This window comes from Entelurus aequoreus, linkage group LG05 (genome assembly GCF_033978785.1).
Source record: "Entelurus aequoreus isolate RoL-2023_Sb linkage group LG05, RoL_Eaeq_v1.1, whole genome shotgun sequence".
Taxonomy (NCBI): Eukaryota; Metazoa; Chordata; class Actinopteri; order Syngnathiformes; family Syngnathidae; genus Entelurus; species Entelurus aequoreus.
The window spans coordinates 10,195,000-10,215,649 of record NC_084735.1 but is presented as its reverse complement, the minus strand read 5'-3'; the positions used below and the strand labels follow the sequence as shown (position 1 = coordinate 10,215,649).

At 39.6% G+C, this 20,650-nt stretch overlaps 1 protein-coding gene across 5 annotated transcripts in view; it reads left to right on the top strand.

Annotated features, from left to right (window-relative positions):
* LOC133649596 (uncharacterized) overlaps nucleotides 1–20,650 on the top strand; it is a 45,820-nt gene that overhangs the window by 11,688 nt on the left and 13,482 nt on the right. For 3 of the 5 annotated variants that reach the window (XM_062046202.1, XM_062046201.1, XM_062046196.1), the window contains exons 2-14: nucleotides 3,675–4,410; nucleotides 4,472–4,606; nucleotides 9,911–10,418; nucleotides 10,479–10,585; nucleotides 10,661–10,686; nucleotides 12,097–12,197; nucleotides 14,100–14,232; nucleotides 14,333–14,492; nucleotides 14,575–14,698; nucleotides 14,759–14,790; nucleotides 17,368–17,431; nucleotides 20,043–20,113; nucleotides 20,274–20,313. In XM_062046202.1, coding sequence (XP_061902186.1) covers nucleotides 3,675–4,410; nucleotides 4,472–4,606; nucleotides 9,911–10,418; nucleotides 10,479–10,585; nucleotides 10,661–10,686; nucleotides 12,097–12,197; nucleotides 14,100–14,232; nucleotides 14,333–14,492; nucleotides 14,575–14,698; nucleotides 14,759–14,790; nucleotides 17,368–17,431; nucleotides 20,043–20,113; nucleotides 20,274–20,313 — 2,237 coding nt within the window. Of the gene's footprint in view, nucleotides 1–3,674; nucleotides 4,411–4,471; nucleotides 4,607–9,910; nucleotides 10,419–10,478; nucleotides 10,586–10,660; nucleotides 10,687–12,024; nucleotides 12,066–12,096; nucleotides 12,198–14,099; nucleotides 14,233–14,332; nucleotides 14,493–14,574; nucleotides 14,699–14,758; nucleotides 14,791–17,367; nucleotides 17,432–20,042; nucleotides 20,114–20,273; nucleotides 20,314–20,650 lie in introns of all 5 variants that reach the window. The other 2 variants (XM_062046197.1, XM_062046200.1) reach the window with 2 other exon arrangements.

Genomic DNA, 20,650 nt, shown 5'->3' with positions numbered 1-20,650 from the left:
TAAAATGGATTATTTCCTGGCCTCTTTCAACCTTTTTTGAGCCAAGGCACATTTTTTTGCGTAGAAAAAATGCGGAGGCACACCACCAGCAGAAATCATAAAAAAATTAAACTCAGTTGACAGTAAAAAGTCGTTGTCGCAATTGTTGGATATGACTTTAAACCATAACCAAGCATGCATCACTATAGCTCTTGTCTCAAAGTAGGTGTACTGTCACCACCTGTCACATCACGCCCTGACTTATTTGGAGTTTTTTGCTGTTTTCTTGTGTGTAGTGTTTTAGTTTTTGTCTTGCGCTCCTATTTTGGTGGCTTTTCCTGTTTTGTTGGTATTTTCCTGTAGCAGTTCCATGTCTTCCTTTGAGTGATATTCCCCGCATCTACTTTGTTTTAGCAATCAAGAATATTTCAGTTGTTTTTATCCTTCTTTGTGGGGACATTGTTGATTGTCCTGTCATGTTCAGGTGTACTTTGTGGACGCATTCTTTGCTCCACAGTAAGTCTTTGCTGTCGTCCAGCGTTCTGTTTTTGTTTACTTTGTAGCCAGTTCCGTTTTAGTTTCGTTCTGCATAGCCTTCCCTAAGCTTCAATGCCTTTTCTTAGGGGCACTCGCCTTTTGTTTATTTTTGGTTTAAGCATTAGACACCTTTTTACCTGCACGCTGCCTCCCGCTGTTTCCCACATCTACAAAGCAATTAGCTACCTGCTGCCACCTACTGATATGGAAGAGTATTACACGGTTACTCTGCCGAGCTCTAGACAGCGTCGACACTCAACAACAACACATCATTTGCAGACTATAATTACTGTTTTGCAAAAAATATTTTTAACCCAAATAGGTGAAATTAGATAATCTCCCACGGCACACTAGACTGTATCTCACGCCGCGGCACAGTGGTTGAAAAACACTGCTCTACTTTATTTCCCTGTTTCCTGTCATGTGTAAACATTTCTTGCAAGATATGGTAAGTTCAAGTGTGCTAAAGCCCTCAAAAAAGATGTTCATTGGTCAAATAGGAAGAAGTCAAAGATCTATAATCAATATAAATGATATACTACAGTGATGAGCTTTATTTACTATAACCCAAAGTTAAGATGTGGACTTTTGGTACATTGCATTGGTTTTAGTGTCTTTATGATGATTAGTCTGACTTGCTGGTGTTCTTGCCAAATCCTAACTTGCATGCATTTTGGCCTCAGCGTGCACAGTCTGGATACATTGGATGCTTTTATTTAGACATTAGGTCAGCCCGAGGGGGAGGAGCTCTGCTTCAGGCTATGAGTAAACACAAAAAAAGTAGGAAAAAAATAGTTATTTTCATCTAATCTCAGCATATATTGATTAATGATAACTGCGCTAAAACTCTCGATGGTTAGTATTAGTGTTTTAAATTAAATATTTGAAAACCCATGATTTGATGAACTGACAGACTGACTGGTGCCAGCTTGCTAGCTTAAATGCTAACATGAAAACAAGAGACATTAACGTCTTTCCCCGTTAAGAAATGACATACACTAGTCTAAATTTGCAACTAAGCTATTGAATTCTGCGCATTGAACTAGGGCTGCAACAACTAATCGATTAAATGGATTAAAATCGATTATAAAAATAGTTGCCGATTAATTTAGTCATTGATTCGTTGGATCTATGCTACGCGCATGCGCTGAGGCAATTTATTATTATTATTCTTTTTTTTTTAAATTTATTTTTATATTTTTTTTATTATAAACCTTTATTTATAAACTGCAACATTTACAAATAGCTGAGAAACAATAATCAAAATAAGTATGGTGCCAGTATGCTGTTTTTTTTTTCAATAAAATACTGGAAAGGATAGAAATGTAGTTTGTCTCTTTTATCCGATTATTAATCGATTAATTGAAATAATAATCAACAGATTAATCGATTATCAAATTAATCGTTAGTTGCAGCCCTACATTGAACCCAAAACCTGTGAGTATCTGAAGAATAGAGAGGAAAGTTTTGACGGCTAAGATGGTAGAGCGGCCGACCAGCAACTTGAGGGTTCCTGGCTCGAACCCAGCTTCCGCCATCCTCGTGTTTGCTGTTGTCTTTGGGCAAGACGCTTGACTTACCTTGCTCCCAGTGCCACCCATGTAGCAAGACGCTTGACTTACCTTGCTCCCAGTGCCACCCATGTAGCAAGACGCTTGACTTACCTTGCTCCCAGTGCCACCCATGTAGCAAGACGCTTGACTTACCTTGCTCCCAGTGCCACCCATGTAGCAAGATGCTTGACTTACCTTGCTCCCAGTGCCACCCATGTAGCAAGATGCTTGACTTACCTTGCTCCCAGTGCCACCCATGTAGCAAGAAGCTTGACTTACCTTGCTCCCAGTGCCACCCATGTAGCAAGATGCTTGACTTACCTTGCTCCCAGTGCCACCCATGTAGCAAGATGCTTGACTTACCTTGCTCCCAGTGCCACCCATGTAGCAAGACGCTTGACTTACCTTGCTCCCAGTGCCACCCATGTAGCAAGATGCTTGACTTACCTTGCTCCCAGTGCCACCCATGTAGCAAGACGCTTGACTTACCTTGCTCCCAGTGCCACCCATGTAGCAAGGCGCTTGACTTACCTTGCTCCCAGTGCCACCCATGTAGCAAGACGCTTGACTTACCTTGCTCCCAGTGCCACCCATGTAGCAAGACGCTTGACTTACCTTGCTCCCAGTGCCACCCATGTAGCAAGACGCTTGACTTACCTTGCTCCCAGTGCCACCCATGTAGCAAGACGCTTGACTTACCTTGCTCCCAGTGCCACCCATGTAGCAAGACGCTTGACTTACCTTGCTCCCAGTGCCACCCATGTAGCAAGACGCTTGACTTACCTTGCTCCCAGTGCCACCCATGTAGCAAGACGCTTGACTTACCTTGCTCCCAGTGCCACCCATGTAGCAAGACGCTTGACTTACCTTGCTCCCAGTGCCACCCATGTAGCAAGACGCTTGACTTACCTTGCTCCCAGTGCCACCCATGTAGCAAGACGCTTGACTTACCTTGCTCCCAGTGCCACCCATGTAGCAAGACGCTTGACTTACCTTGCTCCCAGTGCCACCCATGTAGCAAGACGCTTGACTTACCTTGCTCCCAGTGCCACCCATGTAGCAAAACGCTTGACTTACCTTGCTCCCAGTGCCACCCATGTAGCAAGACGCTTGACTTACCTTGCTCCCAGTGCCACCCATGTAGCAAGACGCTTGACTTACCTTGCTCCCAGTGCCACCCATGTAGCTTAGTAATGTCAAGTGCTTCGAATCACTAGAGAAAAATGACTATATAAATATAATTCACTTCACTTGATACATCTTCAAGTGCTAGAATACAAACTGATATTTACAACCAAATCTTGGCCATTAAAATGGATCAAGTAGTAAGACCTAAAACTATGAAAAATGCTAAATAGTGTCTCTCTTTGAGTTATTTAAATAAAAAATAAGTTGGTCCCTAGCCCTCGTGTAAGTACTTTTTGAGCAAAGCCATAATAATGATCATTTTCCTATCAGAATCATACATACTTGATAGAAATGAGGTACATGTCCTAAGAACAGCAACAGGCTGCTTTTTAAATGCTGCGTCTGAAATGATCGGTGAGTGCAGGTAGGTTTACCTAATCTTGTGACCTTTGTTACATCGCTCTCTCTTTTTCTCAGGCGAGTGCAATCAAGTTCCAAGCTCTGAGAGCCAAGTTTCAGGAGGAGGCTCTCCTGGTTCAAAGTAAAAGCACTCGACCAGCTGTAGCCCAGAAACCCAAAAACCTTCCTCCCCACTGCAGTTCTCTGGTCAACAGTCTCAATGTTGCCACAGAAAACAAGAGCAAAATGCTTCCCAGGGTCATCTTCAGAGATGGACTGCGGGCTTCTGGGGGAAGGCGGCCAATTTCTTTTCCACCTCAGGAGACCTGCCCTTCTTCCCCGTCCCATAGCGGGGAGCGCAGGGCAGGGCAGTCCCTGAAAGAAGGACCGGTGCCTGGACAAGAAGAAGAACTGGAGACGGTGAAAGAAGTGCTCTCACAAAGCAAAGTCAAAAAGAAGAATGTGCTGCTTCCTTTCAAGTCCAAAGTGTCCAAGCTAAACCCAGAAAAGGTGGAGGAGCCCACGTACACCGACTTGAGCACCAGACCTTCCAGTGCTCCTAGCGAGCTGCCCTCTGTGGAAACAGAGACCTCAGTGGACGCTGTTTGGCAGTCAGATGTCTCGGTCACACCTCGGTCAGCAGAGACCAATGGCTTTGTTAGCACCTTGGAGAAGGCAAAGAAGAAGTTCTCTCGCCGGCAGATGTTGATCTCCAGCAAAACAAAGAGTCTGCGTTCACCTTCACCTGTCCTCCTTCCCCCCCTGGCTTGCATATCTGCTCGTCCTTTCTCCAGAGTCAACAGTTGGCCTCCAAGTAGGTCTCACTTGTAAATTCCTCCCATGCTGTTTCTCTAACATGCTTTGTGTCTCCCAAGAGCCTGCTGCAGTAATCAAGCATCCTTCCTGCTGGCCTCCTCCAAAGAAGCCCCTGCCTGACTTGTGCTCGCTGGCGCTGAAGCCATTGAAACCCCCCAGGCCTCCGTTAGTGGATCTCTGCCCTCTGGTCAATGGTGTGTCCTTTTTCTTCTCATATTTACTTTGGACATATTCAGGCACCCTCATTCCTGCTGCAGCAAGAAGACATTGAAGTGCTTTTATCTCTGACTATTTACATACTCCAACACAAGCAGGTAATATAACTGTAGTTCTGCAATCCTTCACCTTTTGGACCTGCAAATATTGCTCATCTTAGTCTTGTCTTTTATGTGTTCATCACAAAGATTATGACTTATTTAACACATAAGCCTCTAGTTTAGGTCAGGCTGCTTAGACAAATACATACTAACCAAATATACTGCAAAAAGTTCAAGTACCAATGATAGTCACACACGCACACACACACACACACTAGGTGTGGTGAAATTACCCTCTGCATTTGACACATCCCCTTGTTCACCCCCTGGGAGGTGAGGGGAGCAGTGAGCTGCGCCCAGGAATCATTTTGGTGATTTAACCCCCAATTCCAACCCTTGGCGTAGTGGGTAGAGCGCCCGTGTCAGAAACCTGAGGGTTGCAGGTTCGCTCCCCACCTCTTACCATGCCGTTGTGTCCTTTGGCAGGACACTTCACCCTTGCCCCCGGTGCCACTCACACCGGTGAATGAATGTTGAATGAATGATAGGTGGTGGTCGGAGGGGCCGTAGGCGCAAATTGGCAGCCACGCTTCCGTCAGTCCACCCCAGGGCAGCTGTGGCTACGAAAGTAGCTTACCACCACCAGGTGTGAATGAATGATGGGTTTTTAACATGTTAAGCGACTTTGGGTACTTAGAAAAGCGCTATATAAATCCCAGTTATTATTATTATTATTATTATTGATGCTGAGTGCCAAGCAGGGAGGTAATGGCTCCCATTTTTATAGTCTTTGGTATGACTCGGCGGGGTTTGAACTCAGAAGGGACTCATAAATAACCCAGGAAAATAAAAGTACCATATTTTCCGGACTAAGTCGCAGTTTTTTTTCAGTTTGGCCGGGGGGGTGACTTATACTCAGGAGCGACTTATGTGTGAAATGATGAACACATTAGCGTAAAATATCAAATAATATTATTGATGTCATTCACGTAAGAGACTAGACGTATAAGATTTCATGGGATTTAGCGATTAGGAGTGACAGATTGTTTGGTAAACGTATAGCATGTTCTATATCAGGGGTCACCAACGCGGCGCCCGCGGGCACCAGGTAGCCCGTAAGGACCAGATGAGTAGCCCGCTGGCCTGTTTTAAAAATAGCTCAAATAGCAGCACTTACCAGTGAGCTGCCTCTATTTTTTACATTTTATTTATTTACAAGCAAGCTGGTCTCACTTTGCTCGACATTTTTAATTCTAAGAGAGACAAAACTCAAATAGAATTTGAAAATCCAAGAAAATATTTTAAAGACTTGGTCTTCACTTGTTTAAATAAATTCATTAATTTTTTTACTTTGCTTCTTATAACTTTCAGAAAGACAATTTTAGAGAAAAAATACAACCTTAAAAATGATTTTAGGATTTTTAAACACATATACCTTTTTACCTTTTAAATTCCTTCCTCTTCTTTCCTGACAATTTAAATCAATGTTCAAGTAAATTAATTGTTTTTATTGTAAAGAATAATAAATACATTTTAATTTAATTCTTCATTTTAGCTTCTGTTTTTTCGACGAAGAATATTTGTAAAATATTTCTTCAAACTTATTATGATTAAAATTCAAAAAAAATATTCTGGCAAATCTAGAAAATCTGTAGAATCAAATTTAAATCTTATTTCAAAGTCTTTTGAACTTCTTTTAAAATGTTTGTTCTGGAAAATCTAGAAGAAATAATGATTTGTCTTTGTTAGAAATATAGCTTGGTCCAATTTGTTATATATTTTAACAAAGTGTAGATGGGATTTTAACCTATTTAAAACATGTCATCAAAATTGTAAAATTAATCTTAGTCAGGAAAAATTACTAATGATGTTCCATAAATTCTTTTTTTTATTTTTTCAAAAATATTCGAATTAGCTAGTTTTTCTCTTCTTTTTTTCGGTTGAATTTTGAATTTTAAAGAGTCGAAATTGAAGATAAACTATGTTTCAAAATTTAATTGTCATTTGTTTCGTGTTTTCTCCTCTTTTAAATCGTTCAATTAAGTGTAAATATCATTAATTATTAATAATAACAGAGTTAAAGGTAAATTGAGCAAATTGGCTATTTCTGGCAATGTATTTAAGTGTGTATCAAACTGGTAGCCCTTCGCATTAATCAGTACCCAAGAAGTAGCTCTTGGTTTCAAAAAGGTTGGTGACCCCTGTTCTATATGTTATAGTTATTTGAATGACTCTTACCATAATATGTTACGTTAACATACCAGGCACGTTCTCAGTTGGTTATTTATGCCTCATATAACGTACACTTATTCAGCCTGTTGTTCACTATTCTTTAGACATTTTAAATTGCCTTTCAAATGTCTATTCTTGCTTTTATCAAATAAATGTCCCCCAACAATGCGACTTATACTCCAGTGCGACTTATATATGTTTTTTTCCTTCTTTATTATGCATTTTCGGCAGGTGCAACTTATACTCCAGTGCGACTTATACTCCGAAAAATACGGTACATACAATTATGTTGTGCTGAAATAAATAATGAATATTTTTAACTAAACTAAATGAAATTCAAGTCTAGATTAAAATCACTTCATCACTTGAGTCATCATTTTTGCGCTTAAGAAACTTCTCTATGACTGTTATCTCCAGACTTGTGTTCGTTTGATATTGTCATTACTCCCACACGTGGTGGGAAAGTGTATTACAGCTGAGAAACATGTTTTTTGGCGGCCCAACAATGTTTCAGAAGTGTAAATAATGACATGTGTAATCTAAAACCTTTCACTCCGGATAATGTGTTGCAGTATCTCTGATGTGATATTGCTAACACTTGAATTGTATTTAAATACTAACTGGGTTTGATGTCAAACCTGTAAACATTAGCCACGCCAGCCTTATAACAACTGATGATTACACTCGGAATCAATTCTCCACTCAAATGATATCTCACAATGTATTATTTGGTATGAAAATGATCAAACCTTTTGCAAACAGCTTACTAAAAGTCCTCTTGGCTGCTGATAAATACGCACAGTGACTTAGATGGACATAGCCTTTTTTTAAATGCTGAACATTATAAATCCATTTTGAATCGGAAGAAATGAGAACTGGGATTTGGATGTGAATGACATTTTTTAAGACCCCTACTAATCGTATAGATTTTCTCAGTGCTGAGTGAGCAGGGGTTAAGGTTTTGAAAAAAACGTAATTGCAATTTTTCTCTCCAAAATTGCGAGTCGATTGTCCATTTTTATATTTTATGAATGCATAAAAGTGCAAAAATAATGCGTGTTACTTTTACACTGTCAATCAACATATTCCTGTCTTAAGGTGCCACACATTACAACAATATTCAATCATTTACTTCCAAAAATATTTTATTAGAACAATATGCAATCATTTACTTACAAAAATGTTGCACTTTATGCAGACAGACTCCGAACTTTTGTCTACATCATTCTCTTAAACTGAAGAAATAACCGATTTAAGCGTTTATCATGTCATGTAATCATATTATATAGTATTATGTAATCATATTGTATAATATTATGCAAGTAACCATTTAAAAGGATATATACTTATATTTCTTGTCACTGTAGAAATGTTTATCATTGCAGTGTAAATAAGTTAAATAAACAAACAAAACAATCAAAGGGACTCATTTCTGCAACCTAAATAAAAATTGAACTTTTTATAGTGCTTTTTTTTTTCCCAGTTGTAAAAACGAGGTCGGGTTGTTGCCATCATGGGATCACAGCATTCTTGCTTGTTCGTCTGTGTTGATGGGCCTATATTGCCCATCTGATTTGAAGCTGGCTCTGTAATCTTATTTGTGTTACTCTGTGAGCGCTGAGACGATAGGATAACACTTAACTGTGAAAAGAGGTCTCACTGCGTTCAGTTATTTCTACTGCTAAAAGCGCTCAGACGCCATGCACAGTCTGAGACAGGGGTCACCAACGCGGTGCCCGCGGGCACCAGGTAGCCCGTAAGGACCAGATGAGTAGCCCGCTGGCCTGTTCTAAAAATAGCTCAAATAGCAGCACTTACCAGTGAGCTGCCTCTATTTTTTAAATTGTATTTATTTACTAGCAAGCGGGTCTCGCTTTGCTCGACATTTTTAATTCTAAGAGAGACAAAACTCAAATAGAATTTGAAAATCCAAGAAAATATTTTAAAGACTTGGTCTTCACTTGTTTAAATAAATTCATTATTTTTTTTACTTTGCTTCTTATAACTTTCAGAAAGACAATTTTAGAGAAAAAATACAACCTTAAAAATGATTTTAGGATTTTTAAACACATATACCTTTTTACCTTTTAAATTCCTTCCTCTTCTCTCCTGACAATTTAAATCAATGTTCAAGTAAATTTATTTTTTTATAGTAAAGAATAATAAATACATTTTATTTTAATTCTTCATTTTAGCTTCTGTTTTTTTGACGAAGAATATTTGTGAAATATTTCTTCAAACTTATCGTGATTAAAATTCAAAAAAATTATTCTGGCAAATCTAGAAAATCTGTAGAATACAAATTTGAATCTTATTTCAAAGTCTTTTGAATTTCTTTTAAAATTTTTGTTCTGGAAAATCTAGAAGAAATAATGATTTGTCTTTGTTAGAAATATAGCTTGATCCAATTTGTTATATATTCTAACAAAGTGCAGATTGGATTTTAACCTATTTAAAACATGTCATCAAAATTCTAAAATTAATCTTAATCAGGAAATATTGCTAATGATGTTCCATAAATTCTTTTTTTAATTTTTTCAAAAAAGATTCGAATTAGCTAATTTTTCTCTTCTTTTTTTCGGTTGAATTTTAAAGAGTCGAAATTGAAGATAAACTATGTTTCAAAATTTAATTGTCATTTTTTTCGTGTTTTCTCCTCTTTTAAACCGTTCAATTAAGTGTAAATATCATTAATTATTAATAATAACTTAGAGTTAAAGGTAAATTGAGCAAATTGGCTATTTCTGGCAATTTATTTAAGTGTGTATCAAACTGGTAGCCCTTTGCAATAATCAGTACCCAAGAAGTAGCTCTTGCCCTCGTCTGAGACGTCTTTCTCCTTCTTTAAAGCGAGAGACGAATAAATGTGTCTAAAGAATTCTGATTGGCGAAAATGTCTGTCACTCAAGTCAGTCTTGCAGTTATTTATTGCACTAATTAAAATCTCCATGTCGATTAATCGTGCAGCCCTACAAGGAGTGTTGCTACTTTTGTGCTATTTCTTCCTAGAGATGCTCCCTGATATCATGCCAGATGCCCCAGACTCAGAGCATGTGTCCATCTCCAACGCTGTCCTGGATGCTCCTGATTTTCCAGACTTTGAGAACCAAAATGAAGAACCATCACAGGCTGAAGCGGTCGACATTGCCGCTCTCGATCTGGAGTTTCTAGATTTAGGAGCTCTTAACTCTCCACCTCCTGCACCAACTCCAACTGGAGTCCTTGAATTTGAGGCTCCTCAGTCCGACACCTGCAATTCCACAGGGGCCAGTGAGAGCCCTTTTGCTCCAGATCTGAACCTGGGCTGTCTGAACGGAATCCCTCTTGATCCAGCCAGCTTCCCCGAACCCTCAAATCTGACAGACTTCCTAGCGCTGGATCCATTGATGCAGAGTGAGGACGTGATGGTACCCTCAGCCCTTCATCTTGATGAGACCGAAGGCCATTCTGCCCCTGAGGAAACCCAGCTGGGTTTTCAAGACGCACCGGCCAATGAGGAGATTGACACGCATACATGGTGAGATCTCATCAAACTTGTTTTCTCAGCCTTTCCTCAATCTTTGTTTATTCCTTCTAGTGTCCATCAACAAGACTATGAATGTGACAACGTGTATGAAGATGTGGAAAACATCAACAAGTTCATCCTGAGCCAGAACTTGCACAGGCAGAAAGTCAGCGTGAAAAGTAAGATTCTATTTTGTTTCTCAAAACAAAACCCATAAATGAGATTCATGTCTTTGTCAACCATTTTGTTTGCAGATCCGTATGCTGACAACCACCCAGTGGTAAATCCTTTTTCTTTACCCACAGAACTGCAACGTGCATGGTTGTTTCATGTGAATAATTACTTATGCTACAACTAAGCTTATTATTACAGACATTACCACTAGGGATGTCCGATAATGGCTTTTTGCCGATATCCGATATTCCGATATTGTCCAACTCTTTAATTACCGATACCGATATCAACCGATACCGATATCAACCGATATATGCAGTCGTGGAATTAACACATTATTATGCCTAATTTGGACAACCAGGTATGGTGAAGATAAGGTACTTTTTAAAAAAATTAGTAAAATAAGATAAATAAATTAAAAACATTTACTTGAATAAAAAAGAAAGTACAACAATATAAAAACAGTTACATAGAAACTAGTAATGAATGAAAATTAGTAAAATTAACTGTTAAAGGTTAGTACTATTAGTGGAGCAGCAGCACGCACAATCATGTGTGCTTACGGACTGTATCCCTTGCAGACTGTATTGATATATATTGATATATAATGTAGGAACCAGATTATTAATAACAGAAAGAAACAACCCTTTTGTGTGAATGAGGTTTTTTGGGTTGGTGCAGTAATTGTAAGTGTATCTTGTGTTTTTTATGTTGATTTAATAAAAAAAAACAAAAAACGATACCAATAATAAAAAAAACGATACGGATAATTTCCGATATTACATTTTAACGCATATATCGGCCGATAATATCGGCAGGCCGATATTATCGGACATCTCTAATTACCACCTTTTGAAACATAGCATGAAGTTATTGACTCACAATGTCAGTTTGGTTTCCTTCATGTGCATCTTACCTGATTTAAAGAAAAAACATGATTTTAGGGCCAGAGAAAATGTGCGCTGATTTAAAAAATATTCCACACATCACTGTACACCCCCTGATATCACCATTTGATGGATTTGTTTCAGACATTAACAAGTTAACGTGGTTACCTTTGCACAATTCAGCATGTCTGAAAAGGAGTAGGAAGAAGCACATTTTGTATTTAAACTGACCCCGTCTTTGTGTCTGTCACAAACAATTTACTGTCAACATAACTATTGCATGTTAAAGTTACGTTAACTAGTCAGTCGTGGCGTTCTGTTGTAAAGCAGAATTAAGCTGCCATCTTCTGTACGGAGTAAGAAAGACCGTACTATTATATTATTATATTGTGTCCTAACTACAACAAAACATCTAAAAAGGGAGGTCAAATCTTTCTGTGGCTGTCCAAATATTGTGTGCCGCCACAAATAAATGTTTACAATTCACTGCGTACATGTCCAGTTGTTACTCCATCTGTGCCGGTGAATGACAAATCATTGATTGTGTTTACTTCAAGAAGGAGGAGGTGTCTCTGAACATTTGGCCACGGAATCCATGGTATGAGCATCTCTTTTTGTAATTGACATAGATTTTTGCCAGATGGAGGACAGCCTTTGATTTTCTCCCACTGTGCCGATCCAACAGGGCCGCTGTATCAGCAGAACATTCATCTTCTAACCATGTGCACAGGTATGTAACACATCACTCTTTGAAACTACCGTCATTTCCGGACTACAAGCCGCTACTTTTTCCCCTCGTTCTGGTCCCTGCGGCTTATACAAGGGTGCGGCTTATTTACGGCCTGTTCTTCTCCGACACCGACGAAGAGGATTTCGGTGGTTTTAGTACGCAGGAGGAAGACGACGACACAATGATTAAAGGCCTACTGAAACCCACTACTACCGACCACGCAGTCTGATAGTTTATATATCAATGATGGAATCTTAACATTGCAACACATGCCAATACGGCCGGGTTTACTTATAAAGTGACATTTAAAACTTCCCGGGAAATATCCGGCTGAAACGTCGCGGTATGATGACGTATGCGCGTGACGAAGTCAGAGTAACGGAAGTTATGGTACCCGTAGAATCCTATACAAAAAGCTCTGTTTTCATTTCATAATTCCACAGTATTCTGGACATCTTTTGCAATTTGTTTAATGAACAATGAAGGCTGCAAAGAAGACAGTTGTAGGTGGGATCTGTGTATTAGCAGCGGACTACAGCAACACAACCAGGAGGACTTTGTTGGAGAGCAGACGCGCTAGCCGGCGACCTCACCTTGACTTCCTACGTCTCCGGGCCGCCAAACGCATCGGGTGAAGTCCTTCGTCCTTCTGCCGATCGCTGGAACGCAGGTGAGCACGGGTGTTGATGAGTAGATGAGGGCTGGCTGGCGTAGGTGGAGAGCTAATGTTTTTTGCATAGCTCTGTGAGGTCCCGTTGCTAAGTTGCTAAGTTAGCTTCAATGGCGTCGTTAGCACAGCATTGTTAACCTTCGCCAGCCTGGAAAGCATTAACCGTGTATTTACATGTCCATGGTTTAATAGTATTGTTGATTTTCTATCTATCCTTCCAGTCAGGGGTTTATTTTTTTGTTTCTATATGCAGTTAAAGCACGATGCTATCACGTTAGCTCGCAGCTAAAGCATTTCGCCGATGTATTGTCGTGGAGATAAAAGGCACTGAATGTCCATTTCGCGTTCTCGACTCTCATTTTCAAGAGGATATAGTATCCGAGGTGGTTTAAAATACAAATCCGTGATCCACAATAAAAAAAGGAGAGTGTGGAATCCAATGAGCCAGCTTGTACCTAAGTTACGGTCAGAGCGAAAAAAGATACGTCCATCACTGTCTCTCAAGTCCTTCACTGTAACGTTCCTCATCTACGAATCTTTCATCCTCGCTCAAATTAATGGGGTAATCGTCACTTTCTCGGTCCGAATCTCTCTCGCTCCATTGTAAACAACGGGGAATTGTGAGGAATACTAGCTCCTGTGACGTCACGCTACTTCCGGTACAGGCAAGGCTTTTTTTTATCAGCGAGCAAAAGTTGCGAACTTTATCGTCGATTTTCTCTACTAAATCCTTTCAGCAAAAATATGGCAATATCGCGAAATGATCAAGTATGACACATAGAATGGATCTGCTATTCCCGTTTAAATAAATAAAAATCATTTCAGTAGGCCTTTAAAGACTGACTTTTCATATACCGGTAGGCTGGTTATTTTGATAACATACAGGCGAGCACTTTGTATTACTTTGCACCGTTGTATTATTTGTACTCTGCACGAATGCTGTTCGCCATGTCAAAGATGTGAAAGTTTGATTGAAAGATTTATTGTTAATAAATGGGACGCTTTGCGTTCCCAAACAGTCATCTCTGTCCCGACAATCCCCTCCGTGGTAGCAGTAACCCCTATATACTACGGTAATTACACATCAAAACCCTGCGGCTTATAGTCGGGTGCGGCTTATATATGGAGCAATCTGTATTTTCCCCTAAATTTAGCTGGTGCGGCTTATAGTCCGGAAATTACGGTACCGGAGCTTCTCTTCATGTTCAGTCAACATTCCATTTTGTTTTCAGCAAGGAGCGCCAGAGCCCCAACTTTGCCGAGTGCAAGGAGCAGAAGAAGAGGGAGAAGCAGCGGCTGGAGAAGGAGAAAAAGGAGCAGAAGGAAAGAGAGAAGAAAGAGAATGAAATGAAAAAGAAGTTCAAAGTAGGTTGTGGACACTATTAAGTCTTAGCTGCAGTGTGTGTTGTTATTCCTGAATGTTCGAGTCACCTTGGACTATACGGTGATGAATATGCTTGTTCAGGTGACAGGTGGTGAGGAGCCCATGTACCATGCCAAGGTGATGGTGGCCAGTAAAGTGCGTAAGAATGACCTGCCTGTGACCAGCGGGGACACGGTCAGCATCATTCGCACCACAAACTGCCCCAAAGGCAGATGGTTGGCGCGGGATGCCAACCACAAATGTCAGAGTCCACACAAAACGTCCTTTCCAGCTTTGTTTTCTCAATATAGTCCAGGGATTGCACTTTTCTCTGCTTTTCTCAGATGGCTACATTTCAGTAATGAATGTGGAGCTGAATATGAAGGAAATGCTGGAACTTGGCAAGAAGGCCCAAGCAGCTGGACGCGGTGGCAACCTGGAGGGGGACACCATCAGCATTGGGAGCAGGTACTTGACATCAGTGGGGGGTCAGGAGCCATCATTTCAGTCTTTGCTTTTCTTCTATAGGTCCTCAAGCCACCCTGTATTAACAAGCAGTTGTAAGTACCTCTGCACCATCTCATGACTTCCAATACCGTCAATATTCTATTATGGTGTGACCATGTAGCTGCCAACTCTCACAGCCTACTTCAAATGATTAACATCTCATCTCGTTCTCATGACCCCTGGACTGTTGGCCATTCAATCACAGGGAGCATTTAGACCACAGGTGTCCAACTCAAGGCCCCCAATTCATTGTATATGGCCCACCAAAGCCTGGAAATATGCCTCAAAGTACTTCATCTCTCATCTATCTTCATTGTGACAGAAACAAATAGATTATATTCATTCCAACAACATTTTGTTATACAATTGACTATCTTGATACATGCTTGACTTACCATTTTAAAGCTAGTCATCCATCAATTTGTACACTGTAAAATTTAAGATATATATTTACTATTAAAAAAATAGCAACTCAGTCACCAGGAATTTACTGTTAATAAACAGTGGTACTTTTTCCATTTACATTAATCCATCCATTTTGTGCCGCTTGTCTCTTCACTGCAAAAACAATCAGACTACAGTAAAAAAAAAATTAATAATTGGCAGGTCAGTCACCAGAATTTTATCGGTTAACAGTGCTACAGTTTTTCCATTTACAGTAATTTACTGGGGTAAAACTACACTGCATGAGATAGTTTGACTACTTTGTTGACATACATTGGTGTAAAACTACACTGCATGAGATAGTTTGACTACCTTGTTGACATACATTGGTGTAAAACTAGACTGCATGAGATAGTTTGACTACTTTGTTGACATACATTGGTGTAAAACTACACTACATGAGATAGTTTGACTACCTTGTTGACATACATTGGTGTAAAACTACACTGCATGAGATAGTTTGACTACCTTGTTGACATACATTGGTGTAAAACTACACTACATGACATAGTTTGACTACTTTGTTGACATACATTGGTTCAAAACTACACTGCATGAGATAGTTTGTCTACCTTGTTGACATACATTGGTGTAAAACTACACTGCATGAGATAGTTTGACTACTTTGTTGACATACATTGGTGTAAAACTACACTGCATGAGATAGTTTGACTACCTTGTTGCGATACATTGGTGTAAAACTACACTGCATGAGATAGTTTGACTACCTTGTTGACATACATTGGTGTAAAACTACACTGCATGAGATAGTTTGACTACTTTGTTGACTTACATTGGTGTAAAACTACACTACATGAGATAGTTTGACTACCTTGTTGACATACATTGGTGTAAAACTACACTGCATGAGATAGTTTGACTACCTTGTTGACATACATTGGTGTAAAACTACACTGCATGAGATAGTTTGACTACCTTGTTGAGATACATTGGTGTAAAACTACACTGCATGAGATAGTTTGACTACCTTGTTGACATACATTGGTGTAAAACTACACTGCATGAGATAGTTTGACTACCTTGTTGACATACATTGGTGTAAAACTACACTACATGAGATAGTTTGACTACCTTGTTGACATACATTGGTGTAAAACTACACTGCATGAGATAGTTTGACTACTTTGTTGACATACATTGGTGTAAAACTACACTGCATGAGATAGTTTGACTACCTTGTTGACATACATTGGTGTAAAACTACACTGCATGAGATAGTTTGACTACCTTGTTGACATACATTGGTGTAAAGCTACACTGCATGAGATAGTTTGACTACCTTGTTGACATACATTGGTGTAAAACTACACTACATGAGATAGTTTGACTACTTTGTTGACATACATTGGTGTAAAACTACACTACATGAGATAGTTTGACTACCTTGTTGACATACATTGGTGTAAAACTACACTGCATGAGATAGTTTGACTACCTTGTTGACATACATCGGTGTAAAACTACACTGCATGAGGTAGTTTGACTACCTTGTTGACATACATTGGTGTAAAACTACACTACATGAGATAGTTTGACTACTTTGTTGACATACATTGGTGTAAAACTACACTGCATGAGATAGTTTGACTACCTTGTTGACATACATTGGTGTAAAACTACACTGCATGAGAGTTTGACTACCTTGTTGACATACATTGGTGTAAAACTACACTGCATGAGATAGTTTGACTACCTTGTTGACATACATTGGTGTAAAACTACACTGCATGAGATAGTTTGACTACCTTGTTGACATACATTGGTGTAAAACTACACTGCATGAGATAGTTTGACTACTTTGTTGACATACATGAGAAAGGCAAAGTATTAGTGACATTATGATGCAGTGCAGGTGTGTACCAATGCAAATTAGAAAAACAATTGTAAACATAAAAACAACTGACCGTGCCAATGAAAACATTTTTCTGTTGTGGAAAAGCACAATACAAGTTCAAGTTCATCTGTAAAAGTTGAAGATGAATGTGCTGGTCTTTGGGCTGCAAGGGTAAGATGTGAACAAATGTGTATTCACCATAGACTTGGAGAAGCGACAAGTTTGAAAAGACATTTGTTCCTGTAGTCCAGAGCAGCTGTCCTACATTCTTTGATGTTCTGCAAGTCAATACCTCGCAGCAGACTTGTTTCATTGATGAGTTTTCCCTCAGTCACAGACGACAGTGAGGAGTGGGCGTGTGAAGAGGAGACGCTCTCCACCACCTACGACCACCAGTAAGGCACACAAATGTCTTTTTGTTTGGTCAAGTCACTTCAAAATGTTTAGTCTGCAAATGGAGTTGATTTAGTTTCCTTCACACTGCTCATTGTGTCTCTTCAACGTGGTGATGTCACCTCGTTGACTCTTCAATTAGGGTCCAGTATTTTGGGGCTCCTTTCTTTTCTCAGATTTTCTATTCATGGTGTGTCGATTTGTGGCATTCAAGCAAAACTGCATTGAACACTTCAAAAATAGTAAAAGGCACTGAAGCTTAGGGATGGCTATGTAAGACAAAAGTAAAACTGAACTGGCTACAAAGTCAACAAAAACAGAATGCTGGACGATTGCAAAAACTTACAGCGTGTGGAGCAAAGACGGCGTCCACAAAGCACATCCCGTACATGACAATCAACAATGTCCCCACGAAGAAGGATAGCGTACGCACAACTTAAATAGTCTTGATTGCCAAAACAAAGCAGGTGCGGGCAATAGCACTCAAAGGAAGGCGTGAAGCTGCTACAGGAGAACCAAACAGGAAAGGTCACCAAAATAACAGCGCACTACACACAGGAAACAACAACAAACTCAAAATAAGGCAAGACAACCTGGTGGAGTTTCATTTTTTTAACTTTTTCTGCTAGTGGTGTGCCTCCGTATTTTTTTTATGAAAAAAATGTACCTTGGCTCAAAAAAGGTTGAAACACACTGGGTTAGAGGACCACCAAATGGCACAACAACTATAAGAAATAATCAAAACCCAACTAATCTGCCAAAAATAAGAACATAAAATACATTTTACAGAGACTTTTTGGCAAAGAGCAATGGGAGAGAGGTCACACAGACAGCACCTTCGTACTTTGCTAGTTCTTCTTTTAGGATTCAGTCGTGTTTCTCACCTTCTTCATCAAAGTCTGGCACTTACAACTTTCTATGGCCCCACGGTGCTGTGTATTGCACTCATAGAAAGACTGAGTCACCAATTGGGTTGTGTGGCATATCTAGGATATAAATGGCAATAGAGCTTTTGATTGTATGCTGATAATGCATGTTGAGGACACACATCTGACAGCCACTAGCCAACAAACGCATCCTCGTTAGCGGCTAAGGTCCCTCAACTGTGCAAAAGTAAATAGAAGTGATATTGTTATACAGCCATCCTGTTTTTTTGTTGGGTTATATGCAACAAGTAATCGATTAAATCGATTAAAATCGATTACCAAAATAGTTGGCGATTAATTTAGTCATGGATTCGTTGGAACTATGCTATGCACATGCGCGGAGGCTTTTTTTTTTGTTTGTTTTTTTTTGTTTTATAAACCTTTATTTATAAACTGCAACATTTACAAACAGCTGAGAAACAATAATCAAAATAAGTACAAAAACAGTACAAAACAGCGCCAGGGCGGCGCTGAGGCTACGTCTCATGAGGTGGCGTAAGCTAGCCAATGATGTGTCATGTGCAGCTCACGTGACGACGGCGTCTCCTTTGCTGGAACAATTCGAAAAATGGCGCCGGAAAACACGACCGATAGTTTAGCGGAGAAACATCTTGAGGTTATTGCTTCAATGGAGAAAAGTGTACGACCTAAGTCGTCAAAAGTGTGGGAACACTTCACTTTAAAGACTTCAAAGAAGAGCGTTTCCTGCAAAATGGCACGGAAGTACAACGTTGCTATAAATCTAAATATATTTAGATTTGAGTGACGCTTTAGTATAACTAAACGTTATGAAGGTGCTGGAATATTTCATGCTATTATTCAGAGGCAGCCTAAAATGAATCCTTTATTATTCACAACAGAAACGTGTACAATATCTGATTCAGTTCTGATGAATTACATTTCTGTGTTATTGTTGGTGTATGCTGCACCCCCAATGTCCACAACATGGTGCCAGTATGCTGGTTTTTTTCAATAAAATACTGGAAAGGATAGAAATGTAGTTTGTCTCTTTTATCCGATTATTAATCGAAGTAATAATCGACAGATTAATCGATTATCAAATTAATCGTTAGTTGCAGCCCTAATTGTGATCATAAATTGAATCATTCAAGGATCTTGAAAGTTTCAAGTATCAGTCTTGATACGACTAATACTGCCTCCGTAACTAATATGAAGTAGCCGAACAGAAGAAGAAGTGCTAACATAACATCTGTGTAGATACAACCATGTTGCAGCAGAAATTAACCACTTAGCAACAGTAAATTAAATAGTTTTGAGAGAATAATACGACCGGAAATGTCAGCAACTAAATCAGGAGCCTTTGGAACCCATTTTGAAATATTTGTAATATTTATATACCAAATATTATGGTGCGATACATAGTTATCGAAGGAGGCTGCAATACATATCGCGATATAGATTTTAGGCCATGTGGCCTATCCCAAGTCTTGGATGATGTGCAGGCAAACTGACTTGTTACATGCAATGTTAGGCCATACAATAACTTGGACTGTACAAAAACCCCACCAAATGGATGAAAAAGTGTGGCGTAGCAAAACCGAGATACTACTGTGTTTGTATTTCCAGCTGTGAGTGGGTCTGCACAATTCAACATGCATCAGTGTAAGGAATATGCTATGTTCTGCTCAAAGTAGAAGAAGCTTATACGGGTCATTGAATCCAACAGAAACCATCTCAAGTGTTGCTTTTTTCTTCATCCTTTCAGCGTTCTGCTGCCCAGCTCCATGGCTGAAACATGTGAGTACATTCTACACGCGTGCAACATGACAACATGGAGTAGTTCCCCTCCAGCCTTGCACACACCTGAAAAAGCAATACATCTGTAATGAAATATGGCTTTGCTCACTTTTTCTTTCTCTCTTTATGTAACCGAGCCTATGTCCATTGGCTTTAACAGCATGGGAGCCACCTCTCATCCAGCACACGCCAAGCCATGAGTAAGTCCAACAACTTATTCATGCTCCTCGCCATATTGCAGCTTCACCGTATTGCCCATTGTTTGGAGATGTTTCCAAGAAATAAGCATATGCTACAATGTTTGGGTCCTAAATGAAGGACTGTCCAGCATATACATAATGATAATAGGGATCTGATCATGTTAAACAACATATAAACACTTTGCAATGAATGTATTTGTTTTGGTTATGGTGTTAGTTTATACCAGGGGTCACCAACGCGGTGCCCGCGGGCACCAGGTAGCCCGTAAGGACCATGGGCCGTACTTATCAAGCTTCTTAGAGTGCCATTTTACACTTAAGTCCTGAGAATTTGCGA